We start from the raw sequence: 18,565 nt of genomic DNA, 5'->3' as shown, positions 1-18,565 counted from the left end.
TGCAGAAAACAGAGGACACCTGTGATGGGCTTGCTGGGGAAATGCACTGCAGCATTCTGCACTAATGGAATGTTGAATGCTGCGGAGAGGTCCAGGATATGAATGGGTGTCTGCCCTCTATCCAACAACAGCCCATCTGTCATTGCCCCTAAAGCAATGCCATGCCCTGGCTGGATTCCAGAATGTGCCAGATCTATGGTATTATCTTCAATAAAATGGACTTGTAATTGGCCTCTGGGTAGCTTTTCTCTATGTGCTTGTTCAGAAATAGGAAGTTTGACACTCTGAGTGAACCCTGAGGCCTACAAGAAGCAGGGAGGTCCCCTGAGAGAAGCTGTCAGAGTCCCTGGGGAGGGGAGGCAAGGCAGTGGGGAAACCTGCTGGGAAGAAGAGTCTCTAGGGAAAGTTTCAGGGAGACAATGCACAGTTTAACCTTAAGACGTATATAGAAAAACTCTGCAAGTAGACAGTTCCTGCTCCAAAGAGCTTCCAGGCTAAATAAACAGATCTCACAGTCCTCTTTGCTCACAAAAAGAACATTTTTACATTCTGTTCAAGTAAGGACTCTTTCTAAAACAAGTATCTTGAGCTTTTTCTGTCTCTTCCAAAAGGGAAAGCTAATCTTGATAACTGGTGTCATATATAAGAGTTGTGTCCTGTTTTCGATAAGGCCCCTGTTGTTTTGTTTGCCTTTTGGCCAAAACGGACCTCAGATTTACAATCTGCCATTTACAATATATTTACAACTTGAAGCTTGAAGATGTCTTAAATATTTTATACAAATCACAATAACCAATGCTTATAAACACTTTTCAAAATATAGCATAAAAGAAAATAGTACAGAAAGTTAAAGCACCATAGATGTTATAAAATCTGCATTGTAGAATCTGTGTATATGCAACTGAGTGTAATAAACATAGTTTTATGGTCAAGGAAGTTAAGATTAAAGTTTGAAAATGTCCACGTTTTGGGTGCCCAATTTGAGATGCCTACGCTCTGATTTTTCAGAGTACTTAGCATTCTGTAGCACTTTCTATGTTCAAGGCATAGCTCCCATTGACCTCCACTGCTGCTTTGAGTGTTAAGAACTTCTGCAGATTAGGCCCCAGGTCTCAAATCAGGCACTTGAAAATGAGAAAAACACAGTTAGTGAACACCTATGATAAGTCTGATTTTAGGACTTGCCTAGCACACATATGGTTTGATAAACTCCCCCCCTCCCCATCCAGCACATTTAAAGTAGTTTTATTTAACTGATTTAAAAGGTTATGTTTTTGTACATTTTTAATTGAATTCTGAATTTTATCCAAATAGACCACAAATTTCATCCAAATAGACGATGACACAAATCACAAGTAAAAAAATAACCTAATAGAGAAATGCATCATTCACCATTTTCTAACAAAATACAAACATGTAAAAATTAAGAATCTGAATAAATGTATGTTAAGCAATGTAACTGTTTAAATAAATGTGTAGTGATATAGTGTAACCTCCTGGATAGCAAGTAGTAGCACCAAGTTTAGTGTAAAGGCTGTATTTAGTTGCAAATCAATATATTTCAGTGGTTATTCACCAATTAAACTCAACCCTTCTTTAGGAATATAACTAAAAAGTGCAAATGCAAAACAAAATTTAAAATGATTATTTAAGTAGTGATTAAAATTGGTCATTTAAATCAATTCCCCTTACTTCAGATCCCTAGCACAGACTCCTACCGCTTAATATAAAGGAGTGTCTGATATACATGATCACTCGCGAACAGCCTGCTTCTATTGAAGTCAAGGCAAATCTTCTACTGATTTCAATGATGCAGCATGAGGCACCATCAGGGCACTTGACATGCTTTACCATTGGGTCTGTTTTCTAGACAGCACAGAGCACAACAAACAAGTAAAGTCTGAAATTAGCCTCTGTGTTATATTAAAGTCCACTTTAATTGTGCTATCTTCCAAAAAAAACCAAAACAAAAACAAACAAAAAAACACTATCTGGTGATACTGTATCTTTTCTACTTTTGAGAGAATTCTGTGCCAAAAAATAAAAACTTTGCACATAAATTTTATAGGTCAAAACAACTAAATAATCACACCAGTTTCAATTATTTTGGTAATTTACACCTCTACCTCGATATAATGCTGTCCTTTGGAGCCAAAAAATCTTACCACGTTATAGGTGAAACCGTGTTAAATTGAACTTGCTTTGATCCATCGGAGTGTGCCACCCCGAGCACTGCTTTACTGCATTATATCCAAATTTGCATTATATCAATTGGTGTTATGCCGAGGTAGCGGTGTATTTCAAAATACCTGTCACAAGTATGTCTATAACAACACAGACACACCATGAAAGAGATTCAGGAAATGGTTTTTTTCACAAACAGATTCCTTAACAGGCATACTAATACAGAACTTTGAGCAATAATTCATTTAAACTATAATACAGAAATGAATTCCCAGCACCTCTTAAGAAGCACTGCAAAGGCTTGGGGGAGTCAGAGGTAATGGAGGAGCTGAGGGAGAGGGAAGTAATTGCTGAGAAGAAGCCTGGGAGTGAACCTGAAGGGCTGTTGGGTATTGGTGGGAGAAGCATGGAAAAGGGTTTTTTGGAAGGATGTTGGGGAGGGATTGTTAGGAAGCTACTAAACTTTAACCCAATGGTTCTCAAAACTACTGTATTGGTGACCCCTTTCACATAGCGACTCCTGAGTGCGACTCCTCTTATAAATTAAAAACACTTTTTGGTATATTTAACACCATTATAAATGCTGGAGGCAAAGTAGGGTTTGGGGTGGAGGCTGACGGCTTGCAACCCCCTATGTAATAACCTCGTGACCTCCTGAGGGGTCCCGACCCCCAGTTTGAGAACCCCTACCCTATCCTCTCCCATTCAGTCAGGCATATCTGTCCCTGTCCTCACGTGGCCCTGCATTCCCAACCCTGTCCCCATGTGGCCCTGCACTCCCAACCCCTTCCCCATGTGGCTCTGCACCCCCACTCTGGTCTGTCCCTCCAACTAGCCCTTCTGAAACCCAGTCTGTGACTACCCTAGCAGTCCTGTATGCCGTGCTCTGTTCGTCCCTGCACTATATGTGCCTCCTCACCTGGCCCCGTGGGCAGTGCACAGTGAGGAACACAGCCTCTGATCTCTTCCTACCGGCTGTTATGGCTGGTGAGCAGCTATCCTCTGTTCCTGTACCACAGCATCCCCTGGTGGGCAAAAGGCATAACTGCAGTACTTCTCCAGCAGAATGTATTTTCTGCGGAGAAAAAATATCTGCAGGAGACATGAATTCTGCATGTGCTCAGTGGCAAAGAATTCCCCCCGAAAGTACTTTTCATAGGGGTGTTTGGAATTAAAAATGAGAAGAATCAATGAAATACTGATGATCACAAACTAAATTCAGTTGGAAGGTATTTTCTGGTTGAACTTCTAGTTCAGTAATCTGCATCCACAAACAATACCTTTGTGCTCTCCCTTTTCTTAGTCCTGCTCTCTGCAAGTTTGCTGCGTTTCATTTTCTCAATTGTTACCCTTAACATTTTATATTTGTGTCAGATTTTTTTAAAGTGATTTGTTAATGTCTATTTATATTTTTCCGTATAACTGTTAAAATATCTTACAATATATGTTTATCTTCAAATGGATTATAGTATATTATTCCATTAATATTGCACTTTTACTTGTGAAAATATCTCATCTTTATTGTCTCTCTTCCCAGCACAGCCTGACGCAAAATGGTTACACAGAAATTCAGAAAGATATCAAGTTTCTACCTGGGAAGGAGGACAAATACAGAACCCTTATCTGAGCTTTTGCCATAAGTTAAGATTTATAATTTATTATTTGTATTACTGTAGTACCTAGGAGCCCTAGTCATGGGCCAGGATCCCATGTGCTAGGCACAATACAAACACAGAATAAAAAGATGGAAGACTCATGTTCTTCCTTATTGAGAAAATCAAGCAGGGAGACACTGTGTTCATTATTGCTGAATATTACCAATCCCTGCATGAGGATGAGAGGGTAGCAGAAACTCTCAAATGAACAATCCTGCTCGAGAAACCAGCACCTTATGCAAACTGTCTCTTTATTCGAAAAAAAAAAAAAAAAAAAAAGGATCAGTGAGGGTATAGTAATGCAATTCTAGCAATACCAGAGTATTCAGATTTCCTTTCACATTAGTCTGAGGCCTAGGAATGCTATGGAGACTATAACAGTCTCCTTGGTTAATCTCCAGGAGTTGAATAAAGATCCAGCACCTTAGATCTTTTTTTAAAAAACCTGCAATCAGCTTCCTTTGATACTATGGACCATGAACTGTTAACATGTCTGCAATGTGTGGCAGGAAATGGAATCAGAGTTAAATGACTTGATATACTTCCTTCCAAGAGGACAGAATAGAAATTATCTACCTGTAGTAATCTCATGTAGAGAATTACTGTGTTTCATCCTGAACCGTTTTGTTCAAGAAGTATGGAAGGACACTGGAGAGAAATAGCAAGATGATTTGGGTTGAAGTGGCACCACTATGCTTATGCCACACAGCTCTAAATCTCCATTTCACTAAACCCAGATTGTACAGTCACCTGGTTTTCCCAGTATCTGGCAGAGATTGAGTCCTGAAAAAGAACAAACCGGCTGAGCTCTATCTAGATAAGACATTGGCTGTTTGGGTAAAAGAAATCAGAGATACTTTTAGAGCAGCTATATCACCATTTGTTAATCTCATGTTCCAGGAGGTCTTCTGTCAGTTGTGTCTGGAGAATGCTCCCCAAATTTTCAGCTGCCTCCAGTTACTGCAGCAATAACCAGAAATGCTTGCTTCTAGAACGTGTTTCACTTCCAGAGGTTGGATCTGACATTTGTGGGGAGCGTCTTCGGTGTCACTAAATTTTTATTAGGGCTGTCGATTAATCGCAGTTAACTCATGCGATTAACTAAAAATATTAATAGCAATTAATCACAGTTTTAATCACACTGTTAAACAATAGAATACCAATTGAAATTTATTAAATATTTTGGATGTTTTTCTACATTTTCATATATCTTGTATTCTGTCTTGAAATTGAAATCAAAGTGTATATTTTTTACAATATTTGCACTGTAAAAATGATAAACAAAACAAAGTGTTTTTCAATTCATCTCATACAAGTACTGTAGTGCAATCTCTGTTGGGAAAGTGAAACTTACAAATATAGATTTTTTTTGTTACGTAACTGCACTCAAAAACAAAACAATGTAAAACTTCAGAGTCTACAAGTCCACTCAGTCCTAATTCTTATTCAGCTAATTGCAAAGACAAACAAGTTTATTTACATTTACGGGAGATACTGCTGACTGCTTCTTATTTACAATGTCACCTAAAAATGGGAACAGGCGTTTGCATGGCGCTTTTCTATCGGGCGTTGCAAGGTATTTACTTGCCAGATTGCTAAGCATTTGTATGCCCCTTCATGCTTCGGCCACCATTCCAGAGGACATGCTTCTATGCTGATGATGCTCGTTTAAAAAATAATGCATTAATTAAATTTCTGACTGAACTCCTTGGGGTGAGGATAGTATGTCTCCTGCTCAGTTTTACCCGCATTCTGTCATATATTTCCATGTTATAGCAGTCTCGGATGATGATCCAGCATATGTTGTTCGTTTTAAGAACACTTTACAGCAGATTTGACAAAAGGCAAAGAAAGTACCAAATGTGACATTTCTAAAGGACTGGACCCATAGTTTAAGAATCTGAAGTGCCTTCCAAAATCTGAGAGAGAGGAGGTGGTGCATGTTTTCAGATATCTTAAAAGAGCAACACTCTGCTGCAGAAACTACAGAACCCAAACCAACAAAAAAAGAAAAATCAACCTTCTTCTAGTGCTGACTCAGATGATGAAAATGAGAATGCATTGGTCTGCTCTTCTTTGGATCGTTATTGAGCAGATTGAGCGTCATCAGCATAGACATATGTCCTCTGGAATGGTGGTCGAAGCATAAAGGGAGGTCTGAATCTTTAGCACATCTAGCACAAATATCTTGCGACGCCGGCTACAACCGTGCCATGCGAACGCCTGTTGTCACTTTCAGGTGCCACTGTAAACAAGAAATGGGCAGTATTATCTCTTGCAAACTGGTTTCTCGGAGTGATTGGCTGAAGTAGCACTGAGTGGACTTGTAGGCTCTAAAGTTCTATATTGTTATATTTTTGAATGCAGTTATTTTAATTACATAATTCTGCATTTGTAAGTTCGACTTTCATGATAGAGAGATTGCACTATAGTACTTGTATTAGGTGAATTGAAAAATTCTATTTCTTTTGTTTTTTTACAGTGCAAATATTTGTAATAAAAAATAAATGAGCATTTTACATTTTGTATTCCGTTGTAATTGAAATCAATATATTTGAAAATGTAGAAAAAATATTTAAATAAATGGTATTCTATTATTAACAGCACAATTAATCATGCGATTATATTTTAATCGCTTGATAGCCCTAATTTTTAACTGAAATTGTATTATTTTTCTCTTTTTAAAGTTGTGTGAGCAAACCTAGACAAAATTTGCTGTATAAACTGAAAAAAATGCATGTACTATATTTATTAGTCGTAATTTGACATTCCTATAAAATTCCATAGGTTGTCCTTCAAAATTTATCTGCTGTGCTGACTTAAAATCTTGGTCACTTGTGGCAACCAAAACTCCATTCAAACTTGCAGAAACTCTCTAGTACAAATGTTTCCTTTTATATTATGTAGATGCATCAGATTATCTCTAAAAATTCACAAACATTTATGCAATGGCTGACAAAAGTGTTCCCATACAATTTCAAATTTCACTGCTTCCTCGCATACTTTTTTCAAAAAGTTTGCATTTTCCCCTGCTATTATTGGTATTCCATCCACTTTAGTTGTAGGGGGAAAAAATCTCAGTGTTTATATACTTCAGATTGTTTTGCTTTGGAAAGATCTTGTGATATTGATTAGACTACAGTCCCCTGAGCACCACAGTTTCCATTATATTTCCACGGATCAGTGTTGTCTGGGATGCCATTTTTATATATATTTTTACTATACTATTTAACAGAAGCAGAGGATGACAGATAGCATAAGCAATGGTCTTATAAAAATAGCGTATTTTACATGTGGTCACATTGTCAACTGGGAAACACTTCTGGGAAGGCATATTTAAACATGTTTAAAAGATTAAAAAAACTAAAATGAGGGATGAATCAAGTGAGAGAACACAATAGGACAATCAGGAAAATGAGAAAATGATACTAAAGGTGGCTAATAAATAGGGCCCTACCAAATTCATGGCCATGAAAAACACATTATGGACTGTGAAATCTCGTCGTCCCCTGTAAAATCTGTTCTTTTGTGTGCTTTTACCCTATACTACACAGATTTCACATGGGAAACCAGCGTTCTCAAACTGGGGTATCTGACCCAAAAAAAAGTTGCGGGGTGGGGGGTGTCAGAAGGTTATTTTAGGAGAGTCACGGTATTACTACCCTTACTTTTGTGCTGCCTTCAGAGCTGGGTGGCCAGAGAGTGATGGCTGTTGGCTGAGTGCCCAGCTCTGAATGTAGCACCCGACCAGCAGCAGTGCAGAAGTAAAGGTGGCAATACCAGACCATGCCACCTTTATTTCTGTGGTGTTGCTGGCGGCGACTCTGCCTTTAGAGCTGGGCTCCCTGTTAGCAGCCACTGCTGTCCAACTGCAGATCTCTGAAGGCAGCGCTGCTGCCAACAGCAGTGCAGAAGTAAGGGTAGCAACCTCCCCTACAACTCCTTTTTGGGTCAGGACCCCTAAAATTACAACACAATGAAATTTCACATTTAAGTAGCTGAAGTCATGAAATTTTAAAATCCTATAACCATGGAATTGACCAAAATGGAATGTGAATTTGGTTGCCAATTTTGCAAATTCCCCATTTGAATGTTGCATAGACATATGCTATCTATGCTCATATTTGTAGAATATGATCAAGTCAAAGGGAGAAGGTGTGTACACAAAATCCTTTGTATGCTGTAACTAACAACACTGGATACCTTGATAAAGTGTGTTTGTCAGTTACAAGTAAGCTGCTGCTGGAAATTTTAAGTGTATATTTCATTTAATCAGGGCCATCATTTCAGTTTAGATAAACTATTCACTAGATTGCCTCAGAAGTTAGATGCATAAATGCTCAAAGACCCAGCATGCTTCAAACAAAATAAGTTCTCTCTTCTCAATACCCATCCTTTCACGTACTTCTAGTTAGGGGCCAGTTTCTTTGAATTTAAAATCAGTTAGCGAACAAAATATTAGTAGTAGGACATACTTTATCCACCCAAAATTGAAGAGAATGAAATTAAAAAGAGGAAAGACTTACGCATTCCTTTCCATCTTCATATTGCCAATGCAAATAATAATGCACTACAATACACCATAAGGCACTGATTCCAAAACTTGTTCCGCCGCTTTGTTTACCTGCTGCATCCCCGGATTCGGCCAATCGCGGCTCCTAATGGCCGTGGTTCGCTGCTCCGGGCCAATGGGAGCTGCTGGAAGCGGCGGCCAGTACGTCCCTCGGCCCGCACGTCCCTCAGCCTGCGCCGCTTTCAGCAGCTCCCATTAGCCTGGAGCAGCGAGCCGTGGCCATTAGGAGCCGCGATCAGCTGAACCTGCGGACGCGGAAGGTAAGCAAACGGGCCCGATCCGCCAGGGGCTTTCCCTGCACAAGCGGTGGAACAAGTTTGGGAACCACCGCCATAAGGTTTTCCTTTCCATCTCCAACAGATACCAAAAAGCAGTACATATGTCAGCTTCATATAGTTCACATTCTAGTGCAAAATCTTTACACTGACCCCATATGCTTTTAAAATAATTATATTCACAAATCAGCACATTGATTGTCAGACATTCCATGCCCTGGGGAAGCAAGACAGGCTGATACCCACGAGCACACTCCCTTGAGGCATACCAGAGCATTGCAAGACTGCTCCCCTCTTTTGATTTTGCAATGATTTACGCAGCACTGGGAACTGAGAACAAGATGCCTCCTTTGTGGGGGTCTCATTTATTGACTCCTTTTACAGAATACAAGAAAACCCTTTCTTCATTAGCACCTTGAGTCCAACCCTCCTTTTGGCTCTGAGGCTCATGCCAACAAGCATTCTCTCCCAAGTTCAAGAGTCCCCAACCTTCCTCCCAAAGCTAGCTTATGCTTTAGGCCAGCTGCAGTCCCTCAATCAGCTTCTCCTCCTTTACTCATTCATTTCACCTATCAGCTTGGAGGGGTTAACAGGCCTCTTTCATCCTTCCGCTGCTAGAGTCTCAGGGTGCCCCCCTCTCTAAGGGTAAGCCTTCTAACTGAGCTCTCATGGCATTTTATCAGGTCCAGGTACTCGTTAATTAACTGCTAGATGGAGTTGTTTGCTATAAAAAGGCAGCAGTCACGGGTAGACTGGGCCCTGACTCCCCTTAAAGAGGCCAGTTACCCTGTGATAGGAAGGAATTATGTCACCTTAACACAGCTGAGCACTTAAGGTTTTGTCTCAGAGTGTAAAGTTTGATTAAACTGAGCTATTTACTGCTTTTTTGGTAACAAGTACAAACTCTTCATGTTTAAAAGCTATAATATAACCTGTGAGTTGGAGGGAATCTTTGCAAAGGAGTCTGTGTCATCGCTCACTTCCCAAAACATTCTGTAGCTTCTCATGATCCTCTGGAAATTGAACACAGACAAGTGGCTGCAAGAGTGTGCACGTGCCTGCATTACACCAGCAGGTCTGCTTATTGAGCTTCCCATTTCTCTAAGCCCCGCCAACCTTGACAGTATGAAGCATACAAACATACCCATGTTGGACACCTGTGCAACAGCCACCATCTTGTCCAACATCAGGGACTGAACCAATGACGGTCAGAGTTAGAAGCATGTATCTAAAGAGGTTGTACTGATGAGCCAGGCCCTCAAAATGAGAGCTGTCACAGACTCACATCTTCTGTGCACTGGGCATAGAGGAGGATGCCTAATATAGAAACTGACCATGGCGTCATACAAGCAAAATACATGACACATTCCCGATATGTGCATTTGTATAATTTCTGATGTGTAACAAAAATGTGTATTTTGTTGACTCACACATAATTTACAGATCATAGCTTTTCAGTACAGAATTTATTTTAACTCTATCAACCCCCTACAGAGATCAGCAGCAGGGTTTGAGAAGCCCTTACCACTTCAGCGTCACGAGTAACTGCTAGTCCCTTTCTACACCAGCCATTGGAAAACTTGATGTACTTTGCCAGTGTGTTATACAAACTATTTACTATACAGTAGAATAATATCAGTGATAAGTGTTTTCTATTTCTTTGTTAACCTTTTGCAAGAAAAGTGAGACAAGCGCAAAAAATTGCAAAAACTGGTGATTTTTAGACTTTGGGTTTTTTTATCAATTCAATTTTATCAATCAATGAAAAATTCATATGGTGCTCTTTTTGCTACTTCAATGCGATTTTTACAAAATAATGGTTTAAAACTCCTGTTGAAACTGAACTCCATAACTGTCTACCACTGCGCTATAAAAGTGCAGAGACTTTTCTCTCTCACTTAAGGTACAAAATCAGCTTTAAAAAAACAACACACACACTTCTATCTGAAAATATTTTACCTACTATTGCTGCAAACAATTACTATGAACCAGAGACTAAATAAAAATTGTCTATGTTTTAAAAACTTTGTGCATTTGACAGCATTTTGTCAGTTAAGTTGTTTCTCTTGTACATACAGCCACAGAAGGAGAAAGATTTAAAAACGAAAACATGATTGTAAAACCATAAAAATTGGAAGAGGATTCAGGGGCCAGTGTCATATTGAAAATACTTGAAATCTAATGAGGTTTAAAACATGAGTTTAAAGTTGATAGTATCCCTTCAAGGTGGCACAAGAATTCTTTAAATGCAAGCATGTCAGCATTCATAAAACATTTTATGAAGTCCATTATAAAAATCTTTCTGCTCCCTAGCTGATATAGGGGTTCTGCCAAACACTACTCCCATCTATGACTGTGAAGAAGTTTGGACCTACTTTTAAGAAGTGCTGAGCATAAACAACTCCAACTGAAGTTAACGGGAGCTGAAGGTCCTTAATTAGCACCTCTAAAAGTCAGGTCTTACACTGTCTTCAAAAAGTAACCTTAAAAAAAATTAACAATAAGATAACAAAACCAAATTTGTCCTCAAGAAGACAGCTAATCAGCAAACAGATTCCACAATAACTAACAAAAGCTAGGAAGTTTTAGATAAGCTTTTAAAAACTTATGTCAGCTTTTGTCACTTTAATTAATATATTTGAGCCCTGATCCTCCTACAGCCAGTCTAAGTTCCAAGACTGTTCTTCAGAACCAGCTCAGAAAGTAGTAAAGCAAAAAAGGAACTAGATATCATTTCGAAAGAAAGCCAGAAGTGAATTCCAAGGAAACTAGAAGTCACATAGAGAAGATTTATTTTGCAGTTTCACTAGATACATGTCTTAAGGGGGGTAATCACAATTCAAGAAATATGATAAGCCCTTTGAAAGTTATGAACATTGTTCCAAGATTCAATCAATATAGTCACATATTCTAAAATACTCTCCAGCTTACCCAATCAGCCCCCTGCACTCCTTATCAGAAAATCCCTGCTCATTGATTGATTAAAAGCTAGTTTAAACAGGTGCATCTTACAGGTTACAATATTAAGCTTTAGATGACTGTTAGAAGCAGCAAGTTACAAGGATGGGGGAACTATGCCAGAATTTTTACCAGAATTTTACATTTAATCCAAGATGGCACCTCCAACACTAGTATATTGCGTCACTAGTTCTGTAATGTCTTAAAAGGGAAAATGCTACCTAAGGAAATATTAGTACTTTCTGTCCCACAATTTTCCTTGGAGACTACTCTCCATACAAATGTTGACTAGACCTGATCCTTAAATTGTGAGATCCAATATCATTACACCCCCAAAGAGGTACAGCTTAAGTTGGCACTGTCCTTCCAGTAAATAAAAGCTTTGCTTACCTATGTTTATTTACCCTGCAACTGCCGGAACACAAATACAAGCCATTTTAGTACATGCTTTGAAACAGAAAAAACAAAAACTATTTGCTTCTTACTAGACTGATTCACTTAAGAGAAATGCACTATAGTGACAAGTCAAGAAGTCATTGAATTTATTCTTCACAGTTCTGGGGAAATTTGTCTTTAAAATTATTTGGGATAAGAAAGTTTACAAGGTCACAACTCACAAGGTATCGGGGTTGAGGAAAAGGCCTGATTTGTAAATATGGGATATGTTATACCTTTAACTCCCAAAATTGATTTCCAATACATGGAATGTGGATAGTCTTGGTAGACTAGTGAATCAACTAGTCAGGATAGAACTGGTGAAATTTGTCAGCCAACACTTTCTTCCACTGAAAAAACGCAGTTTTGAGTCAACTGAAACATTTCCCGAATTTGCCAAATGTTTTCAGTGGGGGGAGAGGGGGATCTGCAAATAAATAAATAAATAAATAATCAATCAATCAGAACTCTTGTTCTGATATTTTCTAAATAAAATATTTTGATTGTTATTAAACAACAAAGTTTTTATTAAAACTTTTCATTTGGAAATTTGGTTCAATTGCATCTAAGACAAATTTAAAAACTCTAAAATGAAATATTTTGTTCAGACTAAATTATCTTTTTTCCAAGTCACTGAAAAATTCGAAACATTTTTGTTCCAGGTTAACCCCAAACTAGTTTGGATGGAGAGACAGTAGGCAATGTTCTGCCATGATTAACACTGTATGAAACCTCCAACTGGCTCACAAATTAGGAAGGTGCAAATTTGCCATAGGTGTAAGTAAAGACAGAATCTGGCCAGGAAAGATCTGGACAAATTGCAAACAGCCTAGAGAAGAGCAACAAAAATGATTAAAGATCTATAAAACATGACTTCTGAGGGAAGATTAAACAAACCCAGTTTTTCAGTCTGGAGAAGAGAAGATTTGGAGGGCGTCAACAGTTTTCAAGTACATAAAAAGTTGTTACAAGGAGGAGGGAGAAAAAATGTTCTCTTTAACAACTGAGGATGGGACAAGAAGCAATGGGCTTAAAAACTGAAGCAAGGGCAGTTTAGGTTGGACTTCAGGAAAAACTTCCTATCACAGTGGTTAAGCACTGGAATAAATTGCCTAGGGAAGCTGTGGAATCTCTGTCATTGTCTAATCTGCTCTTTAAAATCTCCAAACACCTGACAAGGCTTGTCTAGATAATATTTAGTCCTGCCTTGAGTGCAGGGGACTAGACTAGAACACCTTGAGGTCCTTTCCAGTCCTATGATTCTATGACAAATCCTGCTCTCTGTATTTATGCAAGTAATCCCAAAGAAGTCAGTAGGGCTGCTTGTATAAGGAGACCAGAATCTCACTCATGATGTTTGTAAATGCTACACTGGTAACCTCGGAAGGATTAGATTTTTAATCGGTAAATGTCAGTAAACGTCAATTCCTCTGTACACACACAAACTGATAAAATATATTTTCATCAGTAATAATAGCAATTTCAGATAAGCAATGAAAGAAAAGTGCTGTTTGATAACTTAGAGTTTACACTGCATATTTTGACATCTGATGTTGACAATTTGTGTTTTAACAATTATAAAACTAACTTTTTGAATCTCAACATGTACTCTTATTAAACAATTATTCTCACTCCGCCCTATAATTTCTTGCAAATGTGAAAATTTATTGACAAAAATAGGAAAAAATGCTTTAAAACAAATAGATATCCATCAATATTTTTAAATAACATCAAGTTCTGCCAAGCATATATATAGGGTGGGGCATTTGGTCCAAAAATAATCAAATCAACTAACCAGTCAAATAATGTTAAAAATAGTTAAATATTTTAAAGCACTAATTTATTAGAAGAGTAACAAAAAGACTAAGACTATATGGTCTCCAATAGGCTTTAGATAAATACTTCTGCCTGCTTATAAAAAATAAGTTACTTAACTGAGGATGTGTCTACACTGCAAGCACTACAGTGGCCAACTGCTGTGCTGCAGCTATGCTGCTGTAGTGTAGAGACTAGCTACAACAACAGAAGGGGTTTTCCCATCACTGCAGTAAATTCACCCTCAGAAGCAAGGTCAGCAGAACCATTATTCCTTCGACACAGCAGTGTCTTCACCAGGCCTTACGCTGGATTAACTGTGTCTGTCAGAGGTGTGAATTTTTCACACCCCTGCATGACAAAGCTAAGTAAAGCTAAGTTTTAGGTGTAGACCAGGCCTGAGTTATTTTAACACAGAAAAATGTGAAGCACAATGAAATAAAGTTCTAAAAATGAAAGAATGGCATCATGATGGAATCAAAAAGGTAGGCCACTGCCTATGTCTTGTTGGAAAAATTCACAATATTTGACCACGATCAAGTAAATAGGAAATCAATTGACTGACTTGCCTAGCCTAGCTATAAAGATAAAAATTGCTATACAATAAGAATTATTTAAATTGCTTTCGTTCTTTGAAGTAGAAGCAAGAAGAAGAGGAGGCTAGATTGCCCATATCATTCTTATCTTAAATACTCAACTGGTTATGACAAACAGAGTATGAATGCTTTTTTAAACGATCATTTACAGATATTTACACAAAACAATTCTGTTCACGTTATTTTTAGCAACATTAAAATTATAAACGTTTACAGATGTCAGAGACTCTTGCATTAGTGAAGTTATTTTTTTTACCTGTTATCTGTGAAAAGCTACAACCCCACAAAAATATTATTTGCATTAATCTAACCGTAGGAGATAAAAAGGTGCAAATATTCCACAAGGCTTGGGCTTGTCTACATTTACAATGCTGCCACAGCGCTGTAATGCTTAGTGGAAATGCTATCTACAAACTTCTCCTATTGAATCACACAATATCAGGGTTGGAAATGACCTCAGGGAGTCACCTAGTCCAGTCCCCTGCTCAAAGCAGGACCAATCCCCAACTAAATCATCCCAGCCAGGGCTTTGTCAAGCCTGACCTTAAAAACCTCTAAGGATGGCAATTCCACCACCTCCCTAGGTAACCCATTCCAGTGCTTCACCACCCTCTGAGTGAAATAGTGTTTCCTAATATCCAACCTAAATCTCCCACACTGCAACTTTAGACCATTACTCCTTGTTCTGTCATCTGGTACCACTAAGAACAGTCTAGATCTACCCTCTTTGGAACCCCCTTTCAGGTAGTTGAAAGCAGCTATCAAATCCCCCCTCATTCTTCTCTTCTGCAGACTAAACAAGCCCAGTTCCCTCAGCCTCTTCTCATAAATCATGTGCTCCAGCCCCCTAATCATTTTTGTTGCCTTCTGCTGGACTCTTTCCAATTTTTCCATATCCTTCTTGTAGTGTGGGGCTCAAAACTGGACACAGTGCTCCAGATGAGGCCTCATCAGTGCCGAATAGAGGGGAATGATCACGTCACTCAGTCTGCTGGCAACGCTCCTACGTATACAGCCCAAAATGCTGTTCACTTTGGCAACAAGGGCACATTGTTGATGCACATCCAGCTTCTCATCCACTGTAATCCCCAGGTCCTTTTCTGAAGAACTGCTGCCTAGCTATTCGGTCCCTAGTTTGTGACAGTGAATGGGATTTGTCCATCCTAAGTGCAGGACTCTGCACTTGTCCTTGCTGAACCTGATCAAATTTCTTTTGGCCCAATCCTCTAATTTGTCTAGGTCCCTCTGTATCCTATTCCTAGCCTCCAGCTTATCTACCACTTCTCCCAGTTTAGTGTCATCTGCAAACTTGCTGAGGGTACAATCCATGCCATCTTCCAGATAATTAAAGAAGATGTTGAACAAAACTAGCCCCAGGACCAACCCTTGGAGCACTCCGCTTGATACCAGCTGCAAACTAGACATGGAGCCATTGATCACTACATATTGGTGTAGGTACTTTGCTTTTCCAAGAGGCAGTAACTATAGCGCTAGCGCTGTCTACACTTGGGGGGTTAGTTCAGTCTATGTCGCTCAGGAAAGTGGACATAGTTATATCAACATACGTTTGTAGTGTAGACCAGTGCATAATCAACCATTTACAATATCTGAGAAATACTTCGCCACTGTGGCAATCCCGAAGCGAGTGTTTAAAAATAGTAATACAATCAAGCCCAATCCTCTGGCTAAAAAAAGCAGACAGACAAGGATGCCGGTGTAACGACGGAAACAGTGACCGCTCCAGATTCCCGACTTTGGCTGCACCGAGCATGCGCAGATGAACTGAGCATGCGCAGTAACCTTTGCTGTCGCCGCTGCCCTCTCTCTGCCCTCACTTCTGCTTACGATTTGCTGCCTCCTCTTTGGGGGGGTTTAAAAGCACCAAGGGGGGCAAATCGCCGCGGGGGGGCTGCCAGGGTCTGAGCAGGGGGCAAAAATTTACTGGCCGGGGGATCAAACTGCTGTAGGTAGCGACGGGAGAGGGGCTGAAGGGGGAAAATCGGGGGTGGGGGGTGGTAGCCGGGGTTAAGCCCGGGGGGGGGGGAGACGCTGCCAGACCCTGTGCGGGGACAAACCCCCCGTTTAAGGAGGGGAAGAGGGGGGAACAGCGACCCCGGGGGATGAGCCATCCGCTGTGCTCGGAAATCTGGGGGTGTCGGGGGTTGTGGGGGGTGCAGAGGCTGTTTTCGTTCTGCTTCCAGGACGCTGCATGTCAGCCCCGGAGCAGGGGGCGGGTTCCTGAGGCTGGGTCTTAAAGGCACAGACCTCCCAATTCCTATATTGTCAAAGCTTAGACACCGCAGCTCCTCTCTGTCTAACACAAGTGTTGCAGTGGACATTGACGTTACACCGGCACCACCCAAAAGAATGCTGTAATCATCCCCAGCAGCCAGCTGCAGCACATCAGGCAAGGTGGAGCCTGATGCTGGGAACTTGAAAGGCTACAGAGATAATCAGGGACGAGCTCGCTTTTGAGATTTTTGTATGTTAAACACAAGAGCCAAACAATGAGCGCTCAGTTGTGAAGCCAGCACTGGCTCCACAGGGTCACGGGGGTGTGGGGGAGGAGGCGAGACACCAGGGGTGACCTGGCTACCGAGACGAGCACTCGCAGCCTGGTTGCCGACCCCCACTCACGGGGGGAAGGTGCCCCCCGGGCGCATGTTCAGTCTCTCTCAGTGGTAGCACACCAGACTGTTCTGCTGTTTATGTCCCTGGGCGCGGACAACCCCGCTGCGGGCAGAGCGCGCCCCTCGCTGCCCGGCACCTCCCAGGCGCGCGTTGGCAGCAGCTCGGCCCGCGGGCTCTGCTGCCCCGGAGCGAGGAGGGGGCTGACACGGAGCCCAGCCAGCCCGGGGTGCCAGGCCCCTCATCCCGACCCCGCAGCTCCCTACAGGGGGCGGGGGATGCGGTGCCCAAGGCGGAGCTGAGGTCTCATGTTCCCCTCCCCCAGGAACCCCGGTCCCTCCGTCCCAGCCCCGCGCCCCGCCCTGCCTAGACCCCCGGACACACAGAAAGGCCCGGCCCGGGGTAGGGGCCTGCTGCGGTCTCTGATCCCCGCCGCGCCCCACCCTTCACCTTCCAGCTCCTCCATGGCGCGCTCCGGCTCCAGCTCCGGCTGCAGCTGCTGTAGCAACGCGGCCCCACCCCGACCGCTAACATCCCCCGCTCCCATTGGCTTCCCGGAGCGGGCGGAGGGCGGGGGAGACAGAGCCCCTGTCCATCGGGCCTGGCGCGCTCCCTGCTGATCCCGCCCGCTCCCTAGCCCGCCTCACATACCCCCGCCGCCAGCCCACCCCCAAACCTGAATCTGCTGCTTCTCTAATCAGGTATCAGCGGGACAGGCCTGTTAGTCTGGATCTGTAAAAAGCAGCAGAGTCCTGTGGCACCTTATAGATGAACAGACGTGTTGGAGCATAAGCACCCACAAAAGTTTGTGCTCCAATACCTCTTTGCTAGTCTATAAGGTGACACAGGACTCTGTTGCGTTTCTAATCGCTGCCCAAATGCCCTTGGTCTCTAGTCCCCTTCATCTCCAAATCCTTCCCAAATCCCCATGTCCCCCAATTTCTCTAAATCTCCCTGTTGCCCCCAGTTCTCCAACATCTCTTATCCCCCCCAATACCCCAGCATCTCCTAGATCTCCCAAAATACACAGCCTCCCCCCCCCCCTCAATTTTCTTGCAGCCAGTCTGTCCCCAAATCCAGTTTACCTTCCATCCTCCTGAATCCTCCAACAAATCCCTGTACATCTTTTATTGGGCCCCCCAATCTCAGTACATTGCTGCTCTTTTCCACACCTCCCCAAGTTCCTGCTGACTGCCAGATGTTGGGACTGGATGACGGGGTGGATCACTTGATAATTTCTCTGTTCTGTTCACTCCCTCTGAAGCATTGGCCACTGTCTGAAGACAGGCTATTGTGCTAGAGGGACCAGGGCCGTCCTTAGGATTTATGGTGCCCTAGGCGGGATTATTAAACTGGTGCCCCTGTGCCTGTCTTGCTCTTAGCAACACAAACATAAGCTTACAGTATTGGAAAACTTGCCACAGGCATGTTACTAAAACCAGTTTA

The 18,565-nt window shown here is 41.5% G+C and overlaps 1 protein-coding gene across 3 annotated transcripts in view; it reads right to left on the bottom strand.

Moving 5' to 3' along the window:
- The window catches only part of ZC2HC1A (zinc finger C2HC-type containing 1A), a 63,347-nt gene extending 45,687 nt beyond the window's left edge, over nt 1-17,660 (bottom strand). The window contains exon 1 of one of the 3 annotated variants that reach the window (XM_030553313.1): nt 17,570-17,660. In XM_030553313.1, coding sequence (XP_030409173.1) covers nt 17,570-17,585 — 16 coding nt within the window. In that variant the 5' untranslated portion in view covers nt 17,586-17,660. Of the gene's footprint in view, nt 1-12,316; nt 12,363-17,569 lie in introns of those variants that run through there. The other 2 variants (XM_030553311.1, XM_030553312.1) reach the window with 2 other exon arrangements.
- Nucleotides 17,661-18,565: the final 905 nt, after the last annotated feature.

Source organism: Gopherus evgoodei, chromosome 2, assembly GCF_007399415.2.
Source record: "Gopherus evgoodei ecotype Sinaloan lineage chromosome 2, rGopEvg1_v1.p, whole genome shotgun sequence".
NCBI classification, from domain to species: Eukaryota; Metazoa; Chordata; order Testudines; family Testudinidae; genus Gopherus; species Gopherus evgoodei.
Note: the sequence above shows the minus strand (reverse complement) of the source record. Positions and strands in the feature narration are given on the sequence as shown.